The sequence below is a fragment of the Nomascus leucogenys genome, chromosome 1a (assembly GCF_006542625.1).
Source record: "Nomascus leucogenys isolate Asia chromosome 1a, Asia_NLE_v1, whole genome shotgun sequence".
Taxonomy (NCBI): Eukaryota; Metazoa; Chordata; class Mammalia; order Primates; family Hylobatidae; genus Nomascus; species Nomascus leucogenys.
In genome coordinates this window covers 40702999-40723357 of record NC_044381.1, presented here as the reverse complement: position 1 = coordinate 40723357, position 20359 = coordinate 40702999, and the positions used below count along the sequence as shown (strand labels likewise).

Sequence of the window (20359 nt, the reverse complement as noted above, 5' to 3'; positions counted from 1 at the left end):
AACTGGAGATAATACAGTATATTTCTGTGAGTATATTGTAAATTCAACATGAAAAATGTGCAATGTTATTCTGCTTTCTTCCATGCAAAGGGTGAAATCAAAATTGCTGTTTCTATTGAAGATGAAGCCAACAAGGACCTGCCTCCGGCTGCTCTGCTCTATAGGCCAGTTCGTCAGTATGTTTACGGAGTCCTGTTTAGTTTGGCAGAAAGCAGAAAGAAAACTGAGAGACTTGCTTTTAGAAAGAACAGACTTCCACCAGAATGTATGTACTGTAACAATCCATTGTTTGTTTTCCTCGGTACCTCGTAATCTCTTGTGCATTTTCTAAAGCCTTAGAAGAATCATGACTGAGTTGACCCCGAGTGCCTCTGTGTAAAGGAGTTGGGCCGTCATCGGGGCAGTAGGCCAGGGTAAAGGCTCTTAGAAAAGGAGGAGAAGCCACAGACTTTCTTCCTTAGTAACATTCCAATAATGATGTTTATTCAGTAAAATAATAAAACAGGTTTACACTTTAAAGTGAATGTTGATCTGAAAGCAGACCTGAATTGCCGCCACTCTCTGTAATTACCACGTCTTGGTAATCAGGACGAGTGTGTTTCTGTGCTCTGGTTTTCATGAAGCACAGATCTGCTCTCTCCAGAAGGCCAGGGTCCTGGAGAAAACTTCCAGCAGGTCTCTGGTTGGCCATGTTTGTGCTGTTGGAGTGCCACCACGCATGGCTCTGCAGCTGTAGCGAAGGTCGTGGGACTCACGGATCGTCGCAGGATTGTGATGATTTGTCTCGGAATCCTCTGAGACATGTGCACTTCCAGCTGATCAACTCTGGGAGTGGGGGGTGCAGGTGGAAACACTGAAAAGGATTGTTTGAAAAGTTGATCAAAGATGAGGTCAAAGCATTTTTCTTTATCTTCTAGTGGGCCTGTGTAATACTTGGAGAAAATAATGCCTTTCTGTTCTAGGTAATTTTATCTCCTAATGTAAGGAATGTGAAAGTAACTGTATATTTAGTTGGAAATATAGAAAAGAATCCTCCAACATACAGTCTAAGAATATTATGAATTGTGGAAATTGTAAATTACTAGATCATCTTTGAGCCATGGATAATTAGTTACAGACTATTTGTTTGTGTGGTGGGTCAATGCAGGCCTCCTGAGATGGTGAAGCTCCTTGTCAGCAATGACTGTGTGCAGTGCTGAGCTTTGGAACTTTAACCTAAGTTCATTAGATTTAAAATTTTTCTGTTTGCAATTACTATGACAAACTTGCAATCTGTAAGGCTTTAAAATGAAGCACTTCTCACTACCCTTCCTTGGTGATAGTTGTCCTGAGAGTGATTGCTGAGCTGCTGGCGTGACTGTCACTGGCAGGAGGTGATGCTCACTCTGCGGGGCTGTGAGCATCTCCACCCTCTGTGTCTTCAATGGCTGGAGATACCATGTGGAACAATGAACATTATAAATGACATTCTTCTCAAAGGTTCAGGACATTCTTCAATGTACCTGTTTTCATTCCTTTCTCACATCGTGTGATCGATTTGCTCACAAAAGAGTGGCATTTCTTACTTTGCACATGGCTGGTCACTTGTCCTGGTCTGTCACTACCCTTCACTTCTCCTGCAGCCTGACCAGGCCCTCAGACCCCCTTTTTTCAGTTGTTCCTCTCTCCTGGGTTTAGCATGCCTGTGCTGCAGGCTCTGTCTAGTCCCAAACCCTGTGACATCCTGGGTGTTGCAGCTCCTTTGTCCTCAGTTTCAGAGCACTGCACTGGCTTCATGGTAGAAGGTATTCTTTTTTATTTGATTGTGTATTCTAAAAACAGAGTTACCTTTACACAGCAAACTCCTTCAGGCATTTCCAGTGATCACCTCAGGTTGAATAGGAACAGGCTTTGTGGCTTCTGTGCTGTCCCATGGAGTCAGATGTGACCATCCCCTACCCCTCCAGTGTTGGGCCATTCGGCATCATTGGTGTGCTGTGGTACCAAACATGCCCAGGAAGTGGAGTCTTGACCTCGTGCCTGCTGCATGTCTGCAGCATGCATGGCCGATGGTGTTTCTCATGCTAGCTCCCCGTCAGCTGTCTTGGTCTAGGTTGGGAGGTCTCTGGCTGGGCCTGGGAGAGGCTGTCCTGTTAATGCACAGTAGAGAAAGCTCTCAGAAGGGCCAGAATGTACAGAGCATGTGGGTGGTGGGGGGCAGGAGGGGAGGTGGGGATTGTGGAAGCCAGGGCAGGCCACAGCTTTCATGGTGTCAGATTGCCCCGACCTTCTCTGAGCAGACCAACTCCAGCTGGAATCAGAGGTCCCAGGAATGGAGCCATCAAAGGAAGAAAAGACAAGAAGGGTTGGGGAAGTCTGAAATGACTCAAGCGAATGGAGGTGCCATTGATGTAGGTGGAGGAGGAAAGGGACACAGGAGAACACAAAACAGGATTGTGGCAGCAGGTGGCACTGGGTCTTCTCTTGAGACGTGGCTGAGATGGCCAAGGGAACCCCATATCTTCAAAGTGAGAACTTACAGGAACTCCCTTCCCTCCTCTCCTCTTCTCCTTCTTTTTAAGGATGGGAGACTGAATAGTTTGGTTATTGTTATGTTATTTTTTTGGCCAATAGTGAGGATTTAGTGGGGGACAGGTGAGTTTATCAGAGAGAATAGGAAAAAATTAGACAGTCCTGATAAAGAGTTTGTATTAGTAGACTTAGGTGGGAAGGAGAAGCAGAGGCAGAAGTCCATACCTTGGGGCCACCTTTGTTGGTGAAGGCAGGAAGGATTGGGGATAAGGATACCTCAGATTTGGTTTGGGAAAGGGAGTCAACTAGCACTGAGGAAAAGGACAGAGGCCCATCCAGCTGCGCTTATTAGTTGATCATGGAGCGTGGGTATTTTCTCCACTGTGGAGGCTGAGCTTTGCCAATGGTAGTTAAGTACTTCTTCAATAGTAAATGAGATTTTAAAAGTGATTTCATAAACATTTATGTCTTTTGCTATTGTGTGTATTACTCTTAGAGCAGTGTGCAGCAGGCAGTGAAAGAATGGATAATTGGTTTAGGTACACACAACTTATTGGAGATGATGACCCGGTTTGGTGTATCAGAAAATTAAACCCTGTTGTGTGAGGGTGTGCTTAAGTGCTGAGATGCTTTGAAAGGTCAGTGCTAAACAAATTGCAGTCTTTTCTGCTCAAGTGATTTATGAACTTTGATTTTGACTTTTCTGTAGAGATGGGAGGCCATTGGAGGTTTGGTACAAATGATGTTTCCGTTTAGAAAGATGAGTTGGATAGCAATGTATGGACTGAACCAAAACAGAAATGAAGCCTTTAAGTGTCAAAGATAGGGCAGGTGCAGATGACCTTTGCCTAGACAGTTAAGACCCTAGAATTTAAGTCTTTAGAAAAATGCATTATTAATGTGCTATGACAAATACAAATTTATTTCTGAATGGAAAAGATGTGTAGATTTGACCTGAGTGTAGAAGTTGAGAGACCTTACTCAGTACTGTAATTTCAGTGGGTGAGATTTTTTAAGCAGCTTTGGAATCTAGGTCTTTATAGGGAGCTGATAAAATTGAACTTGTTTCATGCGTTAGTTACATTCATGAGGGGGAAACAAGCCCATAAAAAAGGTTTTTATGTCAGTGATATATCCATGATTATCACTGTAATTGGAACACCAGCTCTCCAGAAGGGAAATTTTTGTTTTGAGAATATCTTGTGATTGTTAAGCCTCAATGCTCTCAACTTGCTCAAAACCAACCTTGTTTGAGAATTGAGTAATATGCACAGTGTGATCTATGTTCAGGAACATTGCATGCATTAAAATGCCTTCCATATAACCTGTTCATTAGACTTGAGCTAAGTACTGACCCTGCTCAGGCCATTGATTTAAACTTCATTACTTGAAATATCTATTAATTGGTAACACATATTTGTACTAAGGAGAGTGCTATAGCTTCTTGACACTCTAAACAGGATAGGAAAATGTTTGCTTGTGCCACAGTGAAGCTGACATTGAAAAGTTTCTCAGGAGTTCTTGATTGACAAGATGGAATAATGATTGTATTTAGATCTTGTTGAAATTTGCTGTCCAATCTATGGCCACTCTTGGACCACATGGAGGTTGAATGAAATTATTGGCATACTGGAAGAAGATCCATAAGCCAAAGAAAGAGTCCTCGGAGGCCATGTCCCTGTGAAGGATCATTCTCCCCCGACCCTGCTTCCTTGGCTTTCCGATGTGATCTGGCAACCCAGCCCTCTGCATATGGGCTCCAGAGAGAGCCTGCGGCTCCAGCAGCTGGTGTGGCCTTTCTGAATGGAAAATCTGTGACCTAAAATAGCTTCAGAACCTTATCTGCGCAGCTATATATTCCTGTTAATGGTCACTGTAACAATAAAGAATGTCCCAAGATGGCCTTATTATCAGAGAGAACTATTCAAAAGGCAAGCATGTTGAAGTCTTAAGGGTTTCTTAAAAATATTTAACTCTCAGCAGATTTAAGACATGTATATTCATTTGGAAACCTAGTCAGTAATTAAGGCATATGGTCAGGTGTTCATAATTTACAGCTAGCTTTCCTGTGATTTACCAAACTTTCATTTTTAAAGTCACTATATGGCGAAAGTAGGATATGAGACCCTTAAAAATTTCTAACCCTTCTGCTCCTGAACTAGGTGATAGCAAAAAAAGAAAAAGAAAAAAAATTCTTTTGAAAGTCATGTTGTATTCTGTGCTGGCAGTTTATTTTCCACGCCTTTTTTTCCATCCCTAAGTTCTATAATTTCACTTTTAGGAAATTCAGAAGAATATTTGCTTATCATGGCAGTATATGCCTTGGAATTCTAAGCCCTCCCAGTGGTGCACGTAGAAGAGAACTGTTAACACCCAGGGGCATGCAGATTCCTGCAGACGTGATCCATGGTGATAGTGGCACCTGCTGGTAGGGAGGGTGGAACCCAGAGACCTTTTCTGTTGATGCTGAAATAAAGGTTGGGCCTGGAGATGAGTCCAGGGTCTGACGCAAGAACTCTTGGCTTTGAAGCCTTCACCTTGCAAAAATACAGATGCTGTGGCGAGTTTCTTCTACTCGTTCCTGTGGTGGAGGTGGTTATGTGCCTCAATGGCATTTCCTCCTTCAGGGTGCCTCTTGGTCGCTCCCAGTCACTGGGGTTCTTTCTTTCCAAGAGTCAGTGGGAGAGGCTGCAGTGGTTTGAGGGCAAATGAGACAGAGTAAAAGGTCTACATTTTAAAAGTTGTAGGGTAATAAGAATCCCCAGCTATAATTGAAGAGCGCAAAGTTCAGAAAGTAAAGCTCAGTGATTCGCACATTTTTAAAATTAACATCATCTTAATAAAACTGGCTTTTGTTTCTTGCCTCCTATTTCCTACAAAAGTCTTCCCTGGTACCTCAAAATTAAGTAAGTAAGAGAAACAGGCTTATAGCAGACAGATAAAAATTAAACACACATGAAATAAATATGTGGAATGAGGGAGCAAGTTTATAGATGAGTACTATTTTTATGAAAGATTTTCCTATATTGATTCCTGTATTTTTAAGCCACCAAGAAAAGCTGAAAGGAGCATTTTTGTCTGGTCTAGTTTGCTTTAGAAATGTTTTTATTTGTGCTAATAATTGGAATTGCTAATAAAAAGTAAACTAAGTCTGCTCACTGTGGATTATACTATGAAACAGAATAATCAATACTATGGGGTTCTGATTTAATATTGTGAAAATTGGTGTTGTAAACATTTTCCCCATGATTTCTATGAAGGCTGTTAATAAGTCTGTCTGAATTTCTTTATTCTACAAAGCTTTCTAGGAGCAGCATTGAGGTTTTTTTCACAGAACTTTGAGTAGACCTAGCACAACAGACGATTGCTTAGGAAGGCAAATGATATGAAAGGCCAATCTGTGATATTACTCTTTTGGATTAATATTCATTTCATAAGTCCTTGTATTCTTTTTTTTAACCAGTGTTACTTGCCAATCCTTGAGCTTTTGAGTTTCTAATATATTAGGAATAACGTGGAATGAGGAATATGAACAGCATTTATCTACATGTCTGTAATACCGTGTTCTGCTACATGTCCTGTGCCTTACTAAGCATTTATATTTTTGTGGACTGTGGGCTGGTCCATCCTCAAATACCAAAGGTTTAAGAAAATATCCACAGCCTTTTACCTTTGAGAATTACAGAGGGTGCTTACAGACATATCAGCCTGAGGAGGAGAACCCAACCTGCTACCTACACGCTGGGGCTGCTTAAAAATTAGGGGGCAGTTTTTCTATTAGAAGGAAAAAAAACAGTCTTCATTGTATCCATTCTTCTGTTTCTGTCCTGATATAAATGAGTTGGAGGTTTTTGTTGTTGTTTATGATCATAACAACCCCAGGAAAGCTTGTCAAGTATAATAGTGGCTGCTCCCTAAATACACACAACCAGAAGTCCAGTCGGTCACCATCTTGGAGCCCATTCATCTGCCTGCATCTCTTCCTCACCTATGAACATGCGTGCATGCATGCTGCAGTTCTCTCTCCTGCACCCTTAGTGGGCATTGCTAATTAATGGTCAAGCTGTGGCACTGAGCTTAGAGACATACTTTATAATACGGTCTTACAGGCGGCCACTCCATCAAGTTGGGATTGGCTTACAAAATGAACCATATATATTATTCCTGGGCTGGGATAGATCCCAAAGTCAGCATTATAACAGATTTCCAAGGTGGCTTAGTTGTCATGTTAAATGTGCTACTAAAAGAAGATGACTAACATCGGATGGAAAACATTGAGTTCTTTACTGACAGCTTAAGTACGATAGTATTTTATGGCCCCAGATTGTATTTTGAGGGCGTGCTTTCTGTAAGGAAAATGCATTATAAATTTAGCCTCCAGTAACATGTCTGCCCTAAAGGTTTTTTGTTTTTTTTTTTTTTTGAGACGGAGTCTCACTCTGTCGCCCAGGCTGGAGTGCAGTGGCGCCATCTCGGCTCACTGCAAGCTCCACCTCCTGGGTTGGCACCATTCTCCTGCCTCAGCCTCCCCAGTAGCTGGGACTACATTCACCTGCCGCCACGCCCGGCTAATTTTTTGTATTTTTAGTAGAGATGGGGCTTCACCGTGTTAGCCAGGATGGTCTCGATCTCCTGACCTCGTGATCCGCCCGCCTCGGCCTCCGAAAGTGCTGGGATTACAGGCGTGAGCCACCGTGCCTGGCCGCCCTAGAGTTGTTTTTGCTGGTGTAAACATTTGGTTTAGTGTAAGTTAAGGAAGACAGTTTAATGTTCAGTCTTTCAGAAGTAGGCTACTTCCTGAAGTAGTAGCTTTTTCTGACAGTGAAAAGATGAGATTAATATTTGTTGATGGTGATACACAAGATTTATTCAGAGGTCTTCAGTTAGATGAGCTGACCTCCAGGAATCTCTTACTGTTTTAATAAGACGCAGAAGGAACATGTCGCTCTTCAAAACTACCAGTACAGAGTTCATTTTATACTACCATGCTCTAAGTCCCAGATGGTACCCACCCGGGACGTGCTGGAGCCCAGTGCCATGGGCAAGCCCACATACCCCCAGGTTTCTGTAAAAACTCAGATTACTTACTGTGAGCTGGCTACTTTGTATTTGCTTATTTCCTGTGGGTTGAATAATACCGTGAGGGCTGAGAAGTCCTTCCTCCTGGGCAACAGTGACTCTTTGGAAGAAAGCAGCAGCCCAGAGAGAGAAGAGCAGCAGACGTTATCATCTCTAGAGGCTACCTTCCAGCTGCCCCTTTGCAGGGGACTTGTAAAGCAGAGCCAAGCATTTTTCTTTCCTCAACTTCTTCCACTCTTGAGGCTGCTGTTTCAACCCGAAAATTGGATGTCCCTTGGAATTCTTCATAAGCACTAATTTGTAATTAATTTAATGTAAGTGATGTGTAAAATGTGAGTTCATCTCATTATCTCTACATAATGAGGGGTGCTAGGTGCTTTTCATGTTTAATCATCAGGACTGTGTTGCAAAGTTAGGTGTCACCTCTCATCTTAGTCCCTGGATGTAGGCCCAGGTCTGAGAACCCAAGGAGACCCTCCCTCTCAGGCACACGCCTGTGCAGATTGCCTGCTTCCTTCTTATCCCAGCCCTACCTGGCACACAGTAGATGTTCCGTAAATACTTATTAACTGATTGGCCTAAGGTTCCACCTCTATTCTCTGGTGGAATACTCAAAAGATCTCTAACTATTAGAGATGAGCGCCTTTGCTTCTGGAGCAAGGCTTTGTGTCAGTCACATCTATTTTCTTTGATAAAGACATGTATTTCCTGAATTGGACTTGCTGTTCTTGTCATAACTGTTGCACGTGGGCAACAACATGCTTAGTGCTGTGAAAGAGGACACTAACCCCCCCTCTGTCCCTACTGTGTTGACAGGCTTACCCGGGACAGTTCTGAGCCCTGCTAGGACTCAGAGCAGCCTTTGGCTGGAGTATTGCCATGAGTCCATCAGCAAGAGTCCAGTTTCAGCTCTCAGGAGTGTGTTCACCTGTTTCTTTCTGGGCTGTGTTGAGTCTTGAGACACAGCACTAGGCCAGGCTCATTCAGGTACATGGGAGGCCCTCCGAGCTCTAATGTGGAGAGTTGTCTGAGCCTGGAGCTGGAGTGTTTATTTCTGAGGATACCATGCATTAGGACTAATGCCTGTGACCTCCTCTTCACTCTGCGACCTAGGGCCTTGCAGGATGAACTCTGCAGAGGCCTAAAGGTTTTGAAATTGAGAAGAAAAATCTTCTACCAATAATTTTTTTTCCTAGAATGAAAACAAAACATAAATGATTGCTAAAATGATTAAAGAGAGGCAAGAACAGAGCTGATGAAAGGGAAAGAAAAAAATGACAAAGTTAAAGGCCGATTTAGTAAGAATTCCTCTCTTTAAAACCCCTAGGGAACTCCTGACATGCACAACCTAAATCCATGCTCTGTGTGTGGGGTATGTTTCAGTGTGTGTATTGTGATATGTGTGTGGTGGGTGTGTGTGTGTGGTGGGGTGTGTTGGGGGATATGTTGTGTGAAGTATGTGATGCGTGCATGGTATGAAATGTGTGATGTGTGTGTCCTATGTGTTTGCGAATTGTGGTTATGTAGAGTAATCTGATAGCAACATAGCATATTGGCGAACAGCTCATTCTGGAAGCTCCCCTTGCCTGTTTTCTCTTGGGGCGAAGCAGCCTTGGTGTTGGATCACAGGAGGGAAGGCAGGTCGGCTCACAGGAAGGCCTGTGCATGGTAGTGGTGGTTGTGGAGATGATCCTGTATGTTCCGACTCTACTTCTGGGAAAGCTTCTGGAGGCTGAGCTGTGCTGGAGATCCACAGGATCAGGGTGGGGGCAGTGCCTTAGATTGTGCGTCCAACGACAGGGTATGCTTCGTGATGGAGACCTTATTGGTTTTATATCTATACCTAAAAGTATTGAATAAAAACAAATAAGCATGTATTTATATATACATGTATGTCTGTTTTGACTTGATGGACTTTAAAATAAGCATTTGGAGTGTTTGAAATATTCCTTTAACATCTAAACCCTAAGATATTCAAATGTAAATGAAAGACATTTGCCTAATGAGAGCAGTAACATTTTTGTAAAAGGAAAAGTTTCAGTGACTGCCTTAACTTGTACCCCAGCTCTGCCCGGCAGGCTTCACTTAAGGGGACACTATCTGGAGTTGGCTCCAGAAGGGCTTGTCACAGAGCCCTTGCCATAAGGTCTTGACTCAACGTGTTCCTATACGTGACACTGTTGCCTGACTTGTCAGGTATTGAAATGTATTTAAGAATTTTTTTTCTGTTGCTGAGAAACTGTGTATCCAAGTGTCTAACTCCTGGTGTTTTTCATGACATTTTAAGAGATTATTGTATTGCCTGACTATATTTAGACTCAGAGTGGAACTGGAGATTAGCCAGTAATACATTTAACTCTGTCCTGCTCTTGGATTCTTCAGAATGCCTTAGGTATTACTTTAGAGAAGAGAAACCCAGATAGATTAATGTAATTTGGATAGAATGAATATGCTGAAGATCAAATTAGAGTTTATGATAGCCTCCTGGTCTCCGTACAGCACTGGCCTTGGAGTGGGCCGTGCACTGGAGTGTGTCAGCCAGGGACGGTGCCTTTGCTCCTGTGTAGCAGCACTGGGCAAGGGACAACACCAGGCCCCGCTTTGGTTCTGGCGTTTATTCAACTAAAGTGAACCACTTGTTACTTATAACATGCACACCCAGATTTCCCTGTTGGGTTGTTACCTCAGTGCAGTTGATGAGATTTTAACATTCTACTGTGCAATATGGATTGTTTTTGTTTTATTTCCTTGTCATTGTTTTTTCCTTAATTTATTGGGAAATCAAGTGGGAAAAATGTGCGTATTTATGTATTTGTAAGAATTAATTGACTAATAGTAAAACATCTGTGGATAAAAGGTATTGTTTCCGTGTTATATCAACTTAGAACTTCTCGTCTTTTTTGAGGCGAAATGTTGGATAACTTTACACTCCGTCTGAAGTCTTGCTGAATAGAATTACTGTGTGCTGGCATCATCTGGGACTTCAAAACTTGGAATATTTGCATCTACTTGTGTTTTGCTGGCCAGTCTTAAAAATAGAGTTTAACAGTTACATTTGTTGAAGTGGGAGTAGTAAAGTGGCTACTGCATGCAAATTATTTCTGAAATCTAATTTATGAGGGTATTTATCCATGTAGAAAGGGATTAGCTATCGAAATTGGATTTTGCATGTTAAAATAATTAGATAACCACATACTTCTGTGAATTACACTAATTGTTATAACAAACTATTTGTAGATATAAAATATTAAAATGGATTTTGTCTAACATCTTGATTTATACATACTAGTTATATGAGAAAATCAAGTCATGATTTGATTGGACGAAACTTATTTGTGGCCTAACTGAAAATCTGAATGAGCCATTAATTGCACAGAATAGAGGGACAAACAAAATACCCACAAAGACTCGATGATTGGTAGTTTTGCTAAGGAGACAATGCATTGTTACCTGAGAGGCGAATCTTCAGACCAGTTACTAGAGCTACTTGTTTTTGTTAAGACTGAAAGCAGGTGAATGATGCATGAATGTGTCTTCTCTGGCTTTTTTTTCCTGTAGTTTCACCAGTGATCATTAAAGAATGGGCAGCTTACAAAGGGAAGTCTCCTCAAACCCCGGAACTGGTTGAAGCTCTTGCCTTCAGGGAGTGGACCTGCCCCAACCTGAAGAGGCTGTGGTTGGGCAAGGCGGTAGAGGACAAGAACCGCAGGATGAGGGCCTTCCTGGCCTGCATGAGGTCGGACACCCCAGCCATGCTCAACCCTGCCAACGTGCCCACTCACCTCATGGTGCTCTGCTGCGTCTTACGGTGGGTGCCATGCATGGGAGCTGGGACCTGGGTCCCAGCCAGGTGTAGGGGCCATGACCATGGTGTCAGATGAGTTGTAGAAAGGATGTAAAGTTTATTCCTGATCAGTCATGTTGAAATTTATCCTCATCCTATATTTATATATGTGATAGAAATGTAGGTTATGTAAATGCAAAATATATTTTAATTTATATGATACGGTATGTTTATAGGTATATTTTATAAGCATGTATGGTATGTAAATATTATATAATGATTTTAAACATGGTTTATTATTTAAATATTGAAGATTTTGAAGGCTGTAAGAGGGGATTCTTGTTATATATTATTTGGAGTTCTTCTATAGGGAAAATGTGCCACTTCTTCCCCCTTCATTTATTTAATCATTTACAGTCACACATTGCTTAATGATGGGGATACATTTTGAGAAATGTATCATTAGGTGATTTTGTCATTGTGTAAAACATCATAGAGTATATTTATACAAACATGATGGCGAGTATTTGTGTATCTAAATGGGAAAAAGGTACAGTCAAAATATGGTATTATAATCTTATACCATTATATATGTGGTCCATTGTTGACCAACACATTAGTGTGGCACATGCCATATTTATATCAGTATGGGCTCCTGTCCTCTTTTTATAGGGTCATAATCAATTCACTTGAGGTTATATCCAGCTCTGCCTTATCCTTACGCACATTGTCCCGGCTCTAGCCTTGGGAGCTGTCTTAGGTTGGCCCGTGTGACACACACCATCCTCTTGTTTTGGGAGAACTTCCTTGCTTTTTTGCCCTATGAGATGCTTCAGGCACGCTTTGTGTTTCCCTGCTCCAGCGTCAGCCATCTCTCCAAAGAGCAGCCCTGGTTCCTTGTTGTGAAAAAGGTGTCTGGAAACCCAGGTCTGGGTGCTGGTGTGTTCCTGTTGCTAGGATGTCTCTGTGTCTGTGCCCTCACAGCCCACAGCTCAGGTGTATGGGTAGATACTGTTGATGTTTTGAAGTTCAGTTGAGTTTGGATGCATACTGGTTGTTCATTAGGTTTTGGAGTTGATTCGTTTGGTTTGGTTTCGTTTTAAAAGAACTTCAAACATAGAGAAAAGTTGCAAGTACAATACAGAAATCTTTTTTTTAACTTAAATACTTTACTGATTTTCTAACAATTGATGGCATTTTACTTTATAACCACCAAAGAACCATCAAAATCAATCCGCAGTGATGCTGTGGTCCATTTCACTGTTCAGAGCTGTTAGGCTTGTTGTCCCAACAGTGTCCTTTATGACAAGGAACCTGTTCCTGTTCCAGGTCATCTCTGCTTTCAGGAGTGATGCCCTGCCTGGGGGTGCACACCTCCTTCTGTCCCATTAGGCAGGACACTGGCTCAGAGAGTTTGGTGCAGGGTGACTGTGGCTTCTCCGTGTGGTGCTGCTCTCACCTTTTGTAACCGTCTCATAGTGCTTAGAGGGCCTGTAAAGGTTTCACTCGTCAGACAGCCAGCACGTTTTTATCAGCATGAACTCAGAGCCTCTTGTTTTTCTAGGGGCCTTCAGCTCACTGCACCATCATCTGTTTTGATGTTCCCTTTGTCACCTTGCAAACTGGCCTTCGTCATCTTCTGAGCACCTCCTTTCTTCTCCACAGATGTTCTGCTTGCCCCTCTGTCTCCCTGCCTCAGCCCTGGGATCCCCATTTCTCCAAGCAGCCCCAATTCTTCCAAGTGGGGGATGGCATTTAGAAGCCAGGCTCTCAGAGTCGGAGGTTCTGTGCTGCGGGAACTTTGCCACCCTGGCCCTCCCAGTGCAGCATGAGGGATCCCCCCCAACATTGCTGCTGTGTATTCCTATATCTCATTGAAAACAGTGGATTCACCCTGGTCCCTCCAAGCTGGCAAAGTCCAGTATCCCTCCCCATGTTCATAGGGTACGGTCTAGCATCCTGCTGCATTCGTAGCTTCTGGCTCTGGCAGTGAGAGGCTTGGCTGGGAAGCCCCATGGCCCCTTACTTGGTCAGGATCCCTGCGTGGCGCAGTCCCCATTGCCCCTGTTTCTTTTGGGGCCCGTCTCACTCTCTGGGCTGGCACTGCTTTTGCAGGCATGACTGACCATCCCTCCCACTGGGTCCCAACTACCTGACTTTAGGAAGGGAGGGACAGAGCTTATTCATGTTTTTATATTTCCTGGTGGTTCTTAAATTTATAACAAATGTTAAGGCCAATAACTTATTTAGGAAGATTCAATTAAATGGAGATTGACTTAAATCACAGTGTGTCAGCTGAACATGATTTCCATTGAAGACTGGCTGATGGGAAAGACTCCTTTTTTTTGTTTGTTTTTTGAGACGGAGTTTTTTGCTCTTGTCGCTGGAGGGCAGTGGCATGATCACGGCTCACTGCAACCTCTGCCTCCTGGGTTCGAGTGATTCTCCTGCCTCAGCCTCCCACGTAGCTGGGATTATAGGCATGCGCCACCACGCCTGGCTAATTTTTTGTATTTTTAGTAGAGACGGAGTTTCACCATGTTTGTCAGGCTGGTCTTGAACTCCTGACCTCGGGTGATCCACCTATCTCGGCTTCCCAAAGTGCTGGGATTAACAGACATGAGCCACCGCACCCGGCCAATTCCTTCTTTATTTTTGTTTTTAGAGGCTTCTGGTTTCCTCTGATGGCAAATTCAATTAAAGACATGTTTTTATTAATAACAATATTATATTCATAGAAAGTTTAAGACTTTGGATTCTGTGAGATCAAATTAGCAATAATGAATTTGATTACTTTTTTTGTATTTTTCTCTTCCAAGTTTAGTGTGACACATGGCCTTTAATCTAGCAGAGCACCTCACAGGCCACCATATACTTGACCTAGGTACATACTGGGACCCTGAGTGAGGACACACTCTGGGGCCCCGCAGCCATGGCAGAGGATGAGCTGCTGTTGCACTATAGGGGGCTAGGGTCACATCGTTTCAGCTTCGTGTTTAAATTCGTGCTCAGACTCTTGATGCCGTCCCATCTGATGTATTTACTCTGCCCCTCCTGTGGCTAGTGCCTCGTGGCCTGCTGTGTGTGAGCACTGAGATGCATGGACAGGGAAGAGGCCATGCATGCAGCTGGTCCTCTGGCATTGCCTCCCAGCCCACTCTTTTGTTTGCTCCTCTTGATGCCTGGGGCCTGGCAGCGGAGTGCCGGCCCTTTCTCAGCAGTGATCCCGGAAACACCTGAGCCATCTCCTCAGCACTGTTGAGATGGCCGTCGGCAAGACAGAGATGAATGGGCATGGCCATGCTCCAGTAACCTTCTCTTTACAAACACAGGTAGCCAGCTCATGGCTACAGTTTTTTTTATTCCTTTGTAGACTGTTATCAATTTCTATTGGACGCATGTTTCTCCACGATTAGAGTCAGGTGATGCATTTGGGGTGGAACCCCACAGAAGGGGTATGGTGGTCTTCTCATTGCTCCCTAAGGGAATTTAGTTTTTGCTTTTACTATTGATGTTAACATCAATCACTTGGTTAAGATAGAGTTGGGCATACATATATTTTAAATGTTATACTATGGCAGCAATTGGGATGGACAGCAGAAGAACATCAGTCAAATCTCTAGAATCCCTGATGGCAGAGACGGGGATGGAGTCTCAGCAGAGGTTGCTGCAGTGTGAGGCTGCAGGCTGAGGGCACAGAGCAGAGCAGGTCTTTCTGGGGATGCAGCATGGATAAAATAGACAAGGCTCTTGTCCAAAAGCAGCAGCTTATGTTCTTGTAGGAGCAATATGGCAGACACAAAGATGCAGACTGGGTTAGGTTTTAGAAAAACTTGACTTAAATCAGTAAATACAGTAACAGGGATGGAGGGCATAAGGCTCCAGAGCAATGCTGGCGCCGTCAGTGTGTGCTCTAGAGGTGCGACCCGGGTGGTTGGTGGTCAGCCTGGGTAATGCAGCAGGTGGCCCATGCTGGCTGAGGCCTGCTTCTCTCCTTTTGAGCTCTGGCTTCACCCCAGCTTCCATGCTTGTAAAGGGCAGTGAGAGGAGACGGGGTCAAGGTCAGCCAGCCTTAGGAGGGCTCCAGAACAATTTATACTTCCCCCACCCTTCTGTGGTAAGGAAAAGAAGGCTGCGGGAGGTTAGACAGCTCCCTGAGGCCCTATAGTTGTCTATATTAGCACATTAAATGACATTTTCATAATCTGCTCAATTGCATGGAAAAGAACATGGAGAGAAAAAATTTCCAGAAATACCATAGATAGATTTAGTAGTGTAAAAGGGATCTGAAAACATTCTAAATGCACAGGTAGGAATAGCACAAATAAATAAGCTGACCAAGAATTAAGTTCTCAGCTGCTCTTACCTTGACTCTTAACCAGGATCTCTGTTTTGATATTTAATCTATGTATGTATGTGTGTACCTAGTAATTCATACTCTGTATCCAGCAAGGTCTTCAGAGGACCTACGATGAGAAGGGTCTAAACACTAACTCTGTTATAGAAAGCCAGATGGAGGAAATAGCGGATAGTCTGACCAACAAAATTGTTTGCTGTCCTGGCGAAGTTGAATTCTGAGAGTCTTGGCTGCCAGGAAAACCAGGAAAGATCTTGAGAGAACCAGTGTATCTGCAATACAGTCTTTTTGTGATTAAAAAAAAAAAAATTTTTTTTGAGATGGAGTCTCGCTCTGTTGCCCAGGCTGGAGTGCAGTGGCGCCATCTCGGCTCACTGCAAGTTCCGTCCTGGGTTCACGCCATTCTCCTGCCTCAGCCTTCCGAGTAGCTGGGACTACAGGTGCCCGCCACCACGCCCAGCTAATTTTTTTGTTTTTGTATTTTTAGTAGAGATGGGGTTTCACCATGTTAGCCAGGATGGTCTTGATCTCCTGACCTCGTGATCCTCCTGCCTCAGCCTCCCAAAGTGCTGGGATTACAAAATTTTAAAAGGAACCAATAGCCAGGGGCTGAGGCAGGGAAGACTGGGGAGTTGTTGTGTAAGGGGAACAGAGTTTCAGTCTGGGAAGATGAAAGGAGTTCTGTGAATGGATGATGGTCATGGTTGCACAGCGATGTGAATGTGCTTAATGCCACTGAACTGTACACTTAAAAATGGCTTAAATGGTAAATTTTGTGTGTATTTTACCTCAATTAAAAAATAAAAAGAAATTAAAATACAGGAATATAAAACATAGATACTTAAGGCAAAGAACATTGTATATAATTTTTTTGAGACAAAAATTCGGAGGAGGGGACCTTCTTCATATTGGCTGTTTCTTGCATCCGGCCCTGATTAAAACTCAGTAAGACCAGGCTGGGTGCAGTGGCTCATGCCTGTAATCCCAGCACTTTGGGAGGCTGAGGCGGGTGGATCACCTGAGGTCAGGAGTTTGAGACCAGCCTGGCCAACACAGTGTCTCTACTAAAAATACAAAAATTAGCCAGGTGGGGTGGCATGTGCCTGTAATCCCAGCTACTTGGGAGGCTGAGGCAGGAGAATCACTTGAACCAGGAGGCGGAGGTTGCAGTGAGCCAAGATCATGCCACTGCACTCCAGCCTGGACCACAGAGCAAGACTCCATCTCAAAAAAAAAAAAAAAAAAAAAAAAAAAACCTCAGTAAGACCATTGTATTTAAGATTTGTGACAGTTAATCAATTGCAAAGGATGTGATTTTTGTTATTGCAAGTATTGATGGTTTAATTAAATGAAACTTTCACATCACTCTTTTATATATCTCATCAAATATAAATACCATAGAAATGTAACATTTGCTGTTTGTTCTCCTTGAAATTGCATTTACATCCTACTTTTGCCACATTAATTTGACCATGACGTATATAAGCTCTCTGTGCTTCAGTTTCCCCTTCTCTAAATTGGGATAATTATTATTCCTGTCTCAGAATTTCTATAACAGTAGATGAGTTAAAGTATGTAAGGTGCTTAGACCAATGCCTTGGCACCTAGTGAGCACGTAAACTTTCTACTTTGGATTTCAACTGAAAATATATCTCAATGAGCTGTCTTGAACCTCCCCTACTTAGTTTGTGTACCCATGGATGAATATTAATTAATACAAGAATGATTTAGTGCTCAGCACCAACTGTAACCCTGGGTTTTGTTAACTCAGATTTTAAGCACTGAGCAAACTTACTCTGTAGATGGGAATGGAAAGAGCTTTGTTAAGCATGTCACGGTTCTCTGAACTCCTTTTGAGTTATTTGCCAGAGATCGCGTCGTAATCTATCATCAGAAGTTATTTTTAGTGATCAGCTGGCAACTTGATTAGGTCATCCTTCAAGTTTATGGAATGCAAAGAACTGGGAACGTTAGACTTCAGAAAGGTTTATGACTAAGTCATTATAGTTAGCCCTTTACTTTTTCACGCCCAGACACTCCTTGGGGTTGTGCCTTGTGCAGTGCTCTAGGGTGTTTGTGATTCAGGCAGTGCTGTTACTGAGAAGGGAAGGAGACTCCCAGGCAGACCTGTTCTAGTTGAAGTTGAAGATTTGGAGATTGATTGTCCTTTAGCAGCCACTTCAGCGTGCACACATTTTGCCGTGGCTCTAGTGATGGTCCTACGCATTGCTTTTCTTGAGTCTGACTCCCGCTTACCTTGTGGTACTGGCCCCATCTTCGGTTATTTACCTGCTCCATGGACCTGCAGCTGCAGAGTGGCCAGGCAATGGTCTTTGCTCTTCATCTCGGGATTTGTCTTTCTTATTTATACCTAGGGTCTGCCTCCTGGGTATCCTGGCTTGAACAAAAAAATGAATGAATCCTGAAAATTGGTACTTAGAATGTACTTTCAGGGTTTAAATGCTTCACAAGAGTGAGGCTGTATCAAAAATCACTGACCAGCTAGTTTTCAGTATCCACAATTCAGTGTGCTATTTTTAATTATTCTAAAGTAAAACATTCTGACATCCTGTTTTCATTTGTAATGGCGTCATCAAATGAAAGTAGAAAAGTAGAAAAGCTGAATAAGAAATCACATGGGTCTTCTTAGCTCGTATCATCCGGGATTTACCTAGAACCTCCCACTAGACTTGTCCATATGACGGGCGACCACTCAGTAATCACCAACCTTTCACTTCTGCCCCTCACCAGGTACATGGTGCAGTGGCCGGGAGCACGCATCCTTCGGCGTCAGGAGCTGGATGCCTTCCTGGCTCAGGCGCTGTCCCCCAAACTCTACGAGCCTGATCAGCTCCAGGAGCTCAAGGTAATTTATCAGCCTCATTGCATTGTCTTGGACAGTCTCACTTTGGATTTTGGTGTAATACTGCTAACTTTCAACAGGCAGAATTGCTAATTCTTTAAACTAATTGCTCTAGTCCACTAAACTAATAATACTAATATGATAAGAACTTGATCAATCGCCTTCATGGCAAAAGGAATATTCCTTTCTAGTTATGGATTTGCTATCCCCAGTTTGGAAATGATTAGTCCCACTTTGTCAGAGAATGATTTCCCCTTGTTTACCATTGGATGTTTATTCTTATTTATCACATCATGAAATAAACTTGCCTTTTATATTTTAGGGGGGGATTCCAAACCCTGAGAGGGCTTGATCTTAAGAATTTTCTAACATCTAGCAAGGATTCTTATTTCATTTCATTGTTCCTAATTATAACTTTAGTTTTCTCTAAAAAATATTCTTTGCCCCTCTACTATTATAAAATCCCTTACAAAAAACCACTTGAAGAACGATGTTACATCATCATTTCTATCCCTTTTTAAGTCAGCATTTAACATCATATTCCTTTTAATTTTGCCTTCTAGTAATTCCTTTTGTTCTTTAATTGTTTTGACAATAATTGATTTTTCTCCAAGTTGTCACCTAATTTTTCAGTGTGAATATCTTTTTCGGTATACTTTCATTAGTTACCTTGTTCACGTGGTTGTAATTGCTTTCTAATTTCCATATTAAATTTTAGAAAGTTCAAGACTTTTCAAAGCTAGTTAAATTAGTAGATGAGCCTTTTCAATGTATAGGGTTTTGTTTTTTTCTTTGCCATCAGTTCTTTTGTTTTATTTTGTTTCGTTTTACAGAGTTTGATTTGTAATCAGTTAATCTCTTTCCACAAAATTGCCTTCACCTTTAGATCTTTTTGGCATTCTTTATGAAGGCATTCTTTCCATGGAGGGGAATTTTAGGCTCACTTAATAGATTTTCAGTGTTCAGTAGTTGTTGCTTAATAAATTTCTAGTTTTCCCTAAATTATCATGTTAAATTGAGTAATTTGGTGTTAAGTGACCCTCCTCAATTGTGTGGAGCTCACCTGAGACTTCTTGTGGCTTAGAAATAAGCTAAGTAAAAAAACCAAAACTTAGGAGAATTCACTTCAAATTGTATTCTTTACTTTGTAGATCAAGCTTTTCTGTTTGTTAGACAGAAATTATTATTTGTAATGTTTTTGAATTTACGTTTCTGTTTTCAATGTTTGGTCAGGTGTCCCCGTCAGGCAGTGTGGCTGGTGCTAAGTCAGGTCCTTTCCCGTGTCCTCACCTGGTTTGTCTCATCACCACCGTCTTCGTCACAGACTGTGCTTCAGGGGGTTGGAGATACTTTTGCTAGTGTGTGGTGCCATCCCTCTACCTCTACTCCTGTTTCTCTTATATAGATTATTACATCAGTATTGACATCCCAGTTCTGAAAATCAGACCGCCAGGTATCAGGTATGCCCACTAAGCCTTATTCACCATCAAGTTACTTTTACTCAAAGTTCATCTTATATCCCATATCCTTTTCATTTTTGGATCAACACATAGGATATAACTTTTGAAAAACAATCACACTCTAAGCTTTCATTTTGGTTCTTTTGAGATCTTAGTGCTTTCATGGTTTTCTCCTGGTTCTTCATCTAAAGCCAGACATTTGTAGAGATATGCTCAGAAAGACATATGTATGTATAGTAAACTTCAGTCTGACTCATCGATCCTCTGGGTCTTGCTTGTCTGGAGGTCGACAGTTCCCTTTAATA

General features: G+C 42.4%; 1 protein-coding gene across 3 annotated transcripts in view; it reads left to right on the top strand.

The window, feature by feature from the left end:
• The window catches only part of FAM120A (family with sequence similarity 120A), a 114962-nt gene that overhangs the window by 80971 nt on the left and 13632 nt on the right, over positions 1-20359 (top strand). For all 3 annotated transcript variants that reach the window (XM_030801748.1, XM_030801821.1, XM_030801780.1), the window contains exons 10-12: positions 91-265; positions 11149-11398; positions 18483-18597. In XM_030801748.1, the coding sequence (XP_030657608.1) occupies positions 91-265; positions 11149-11398; positions 18483-18597 (540 nt within the window). The remainder of the gene's footprint in view (positions 1-90; positions 266-11148; positions 11399-18482; positions 18598-20359) is intronic.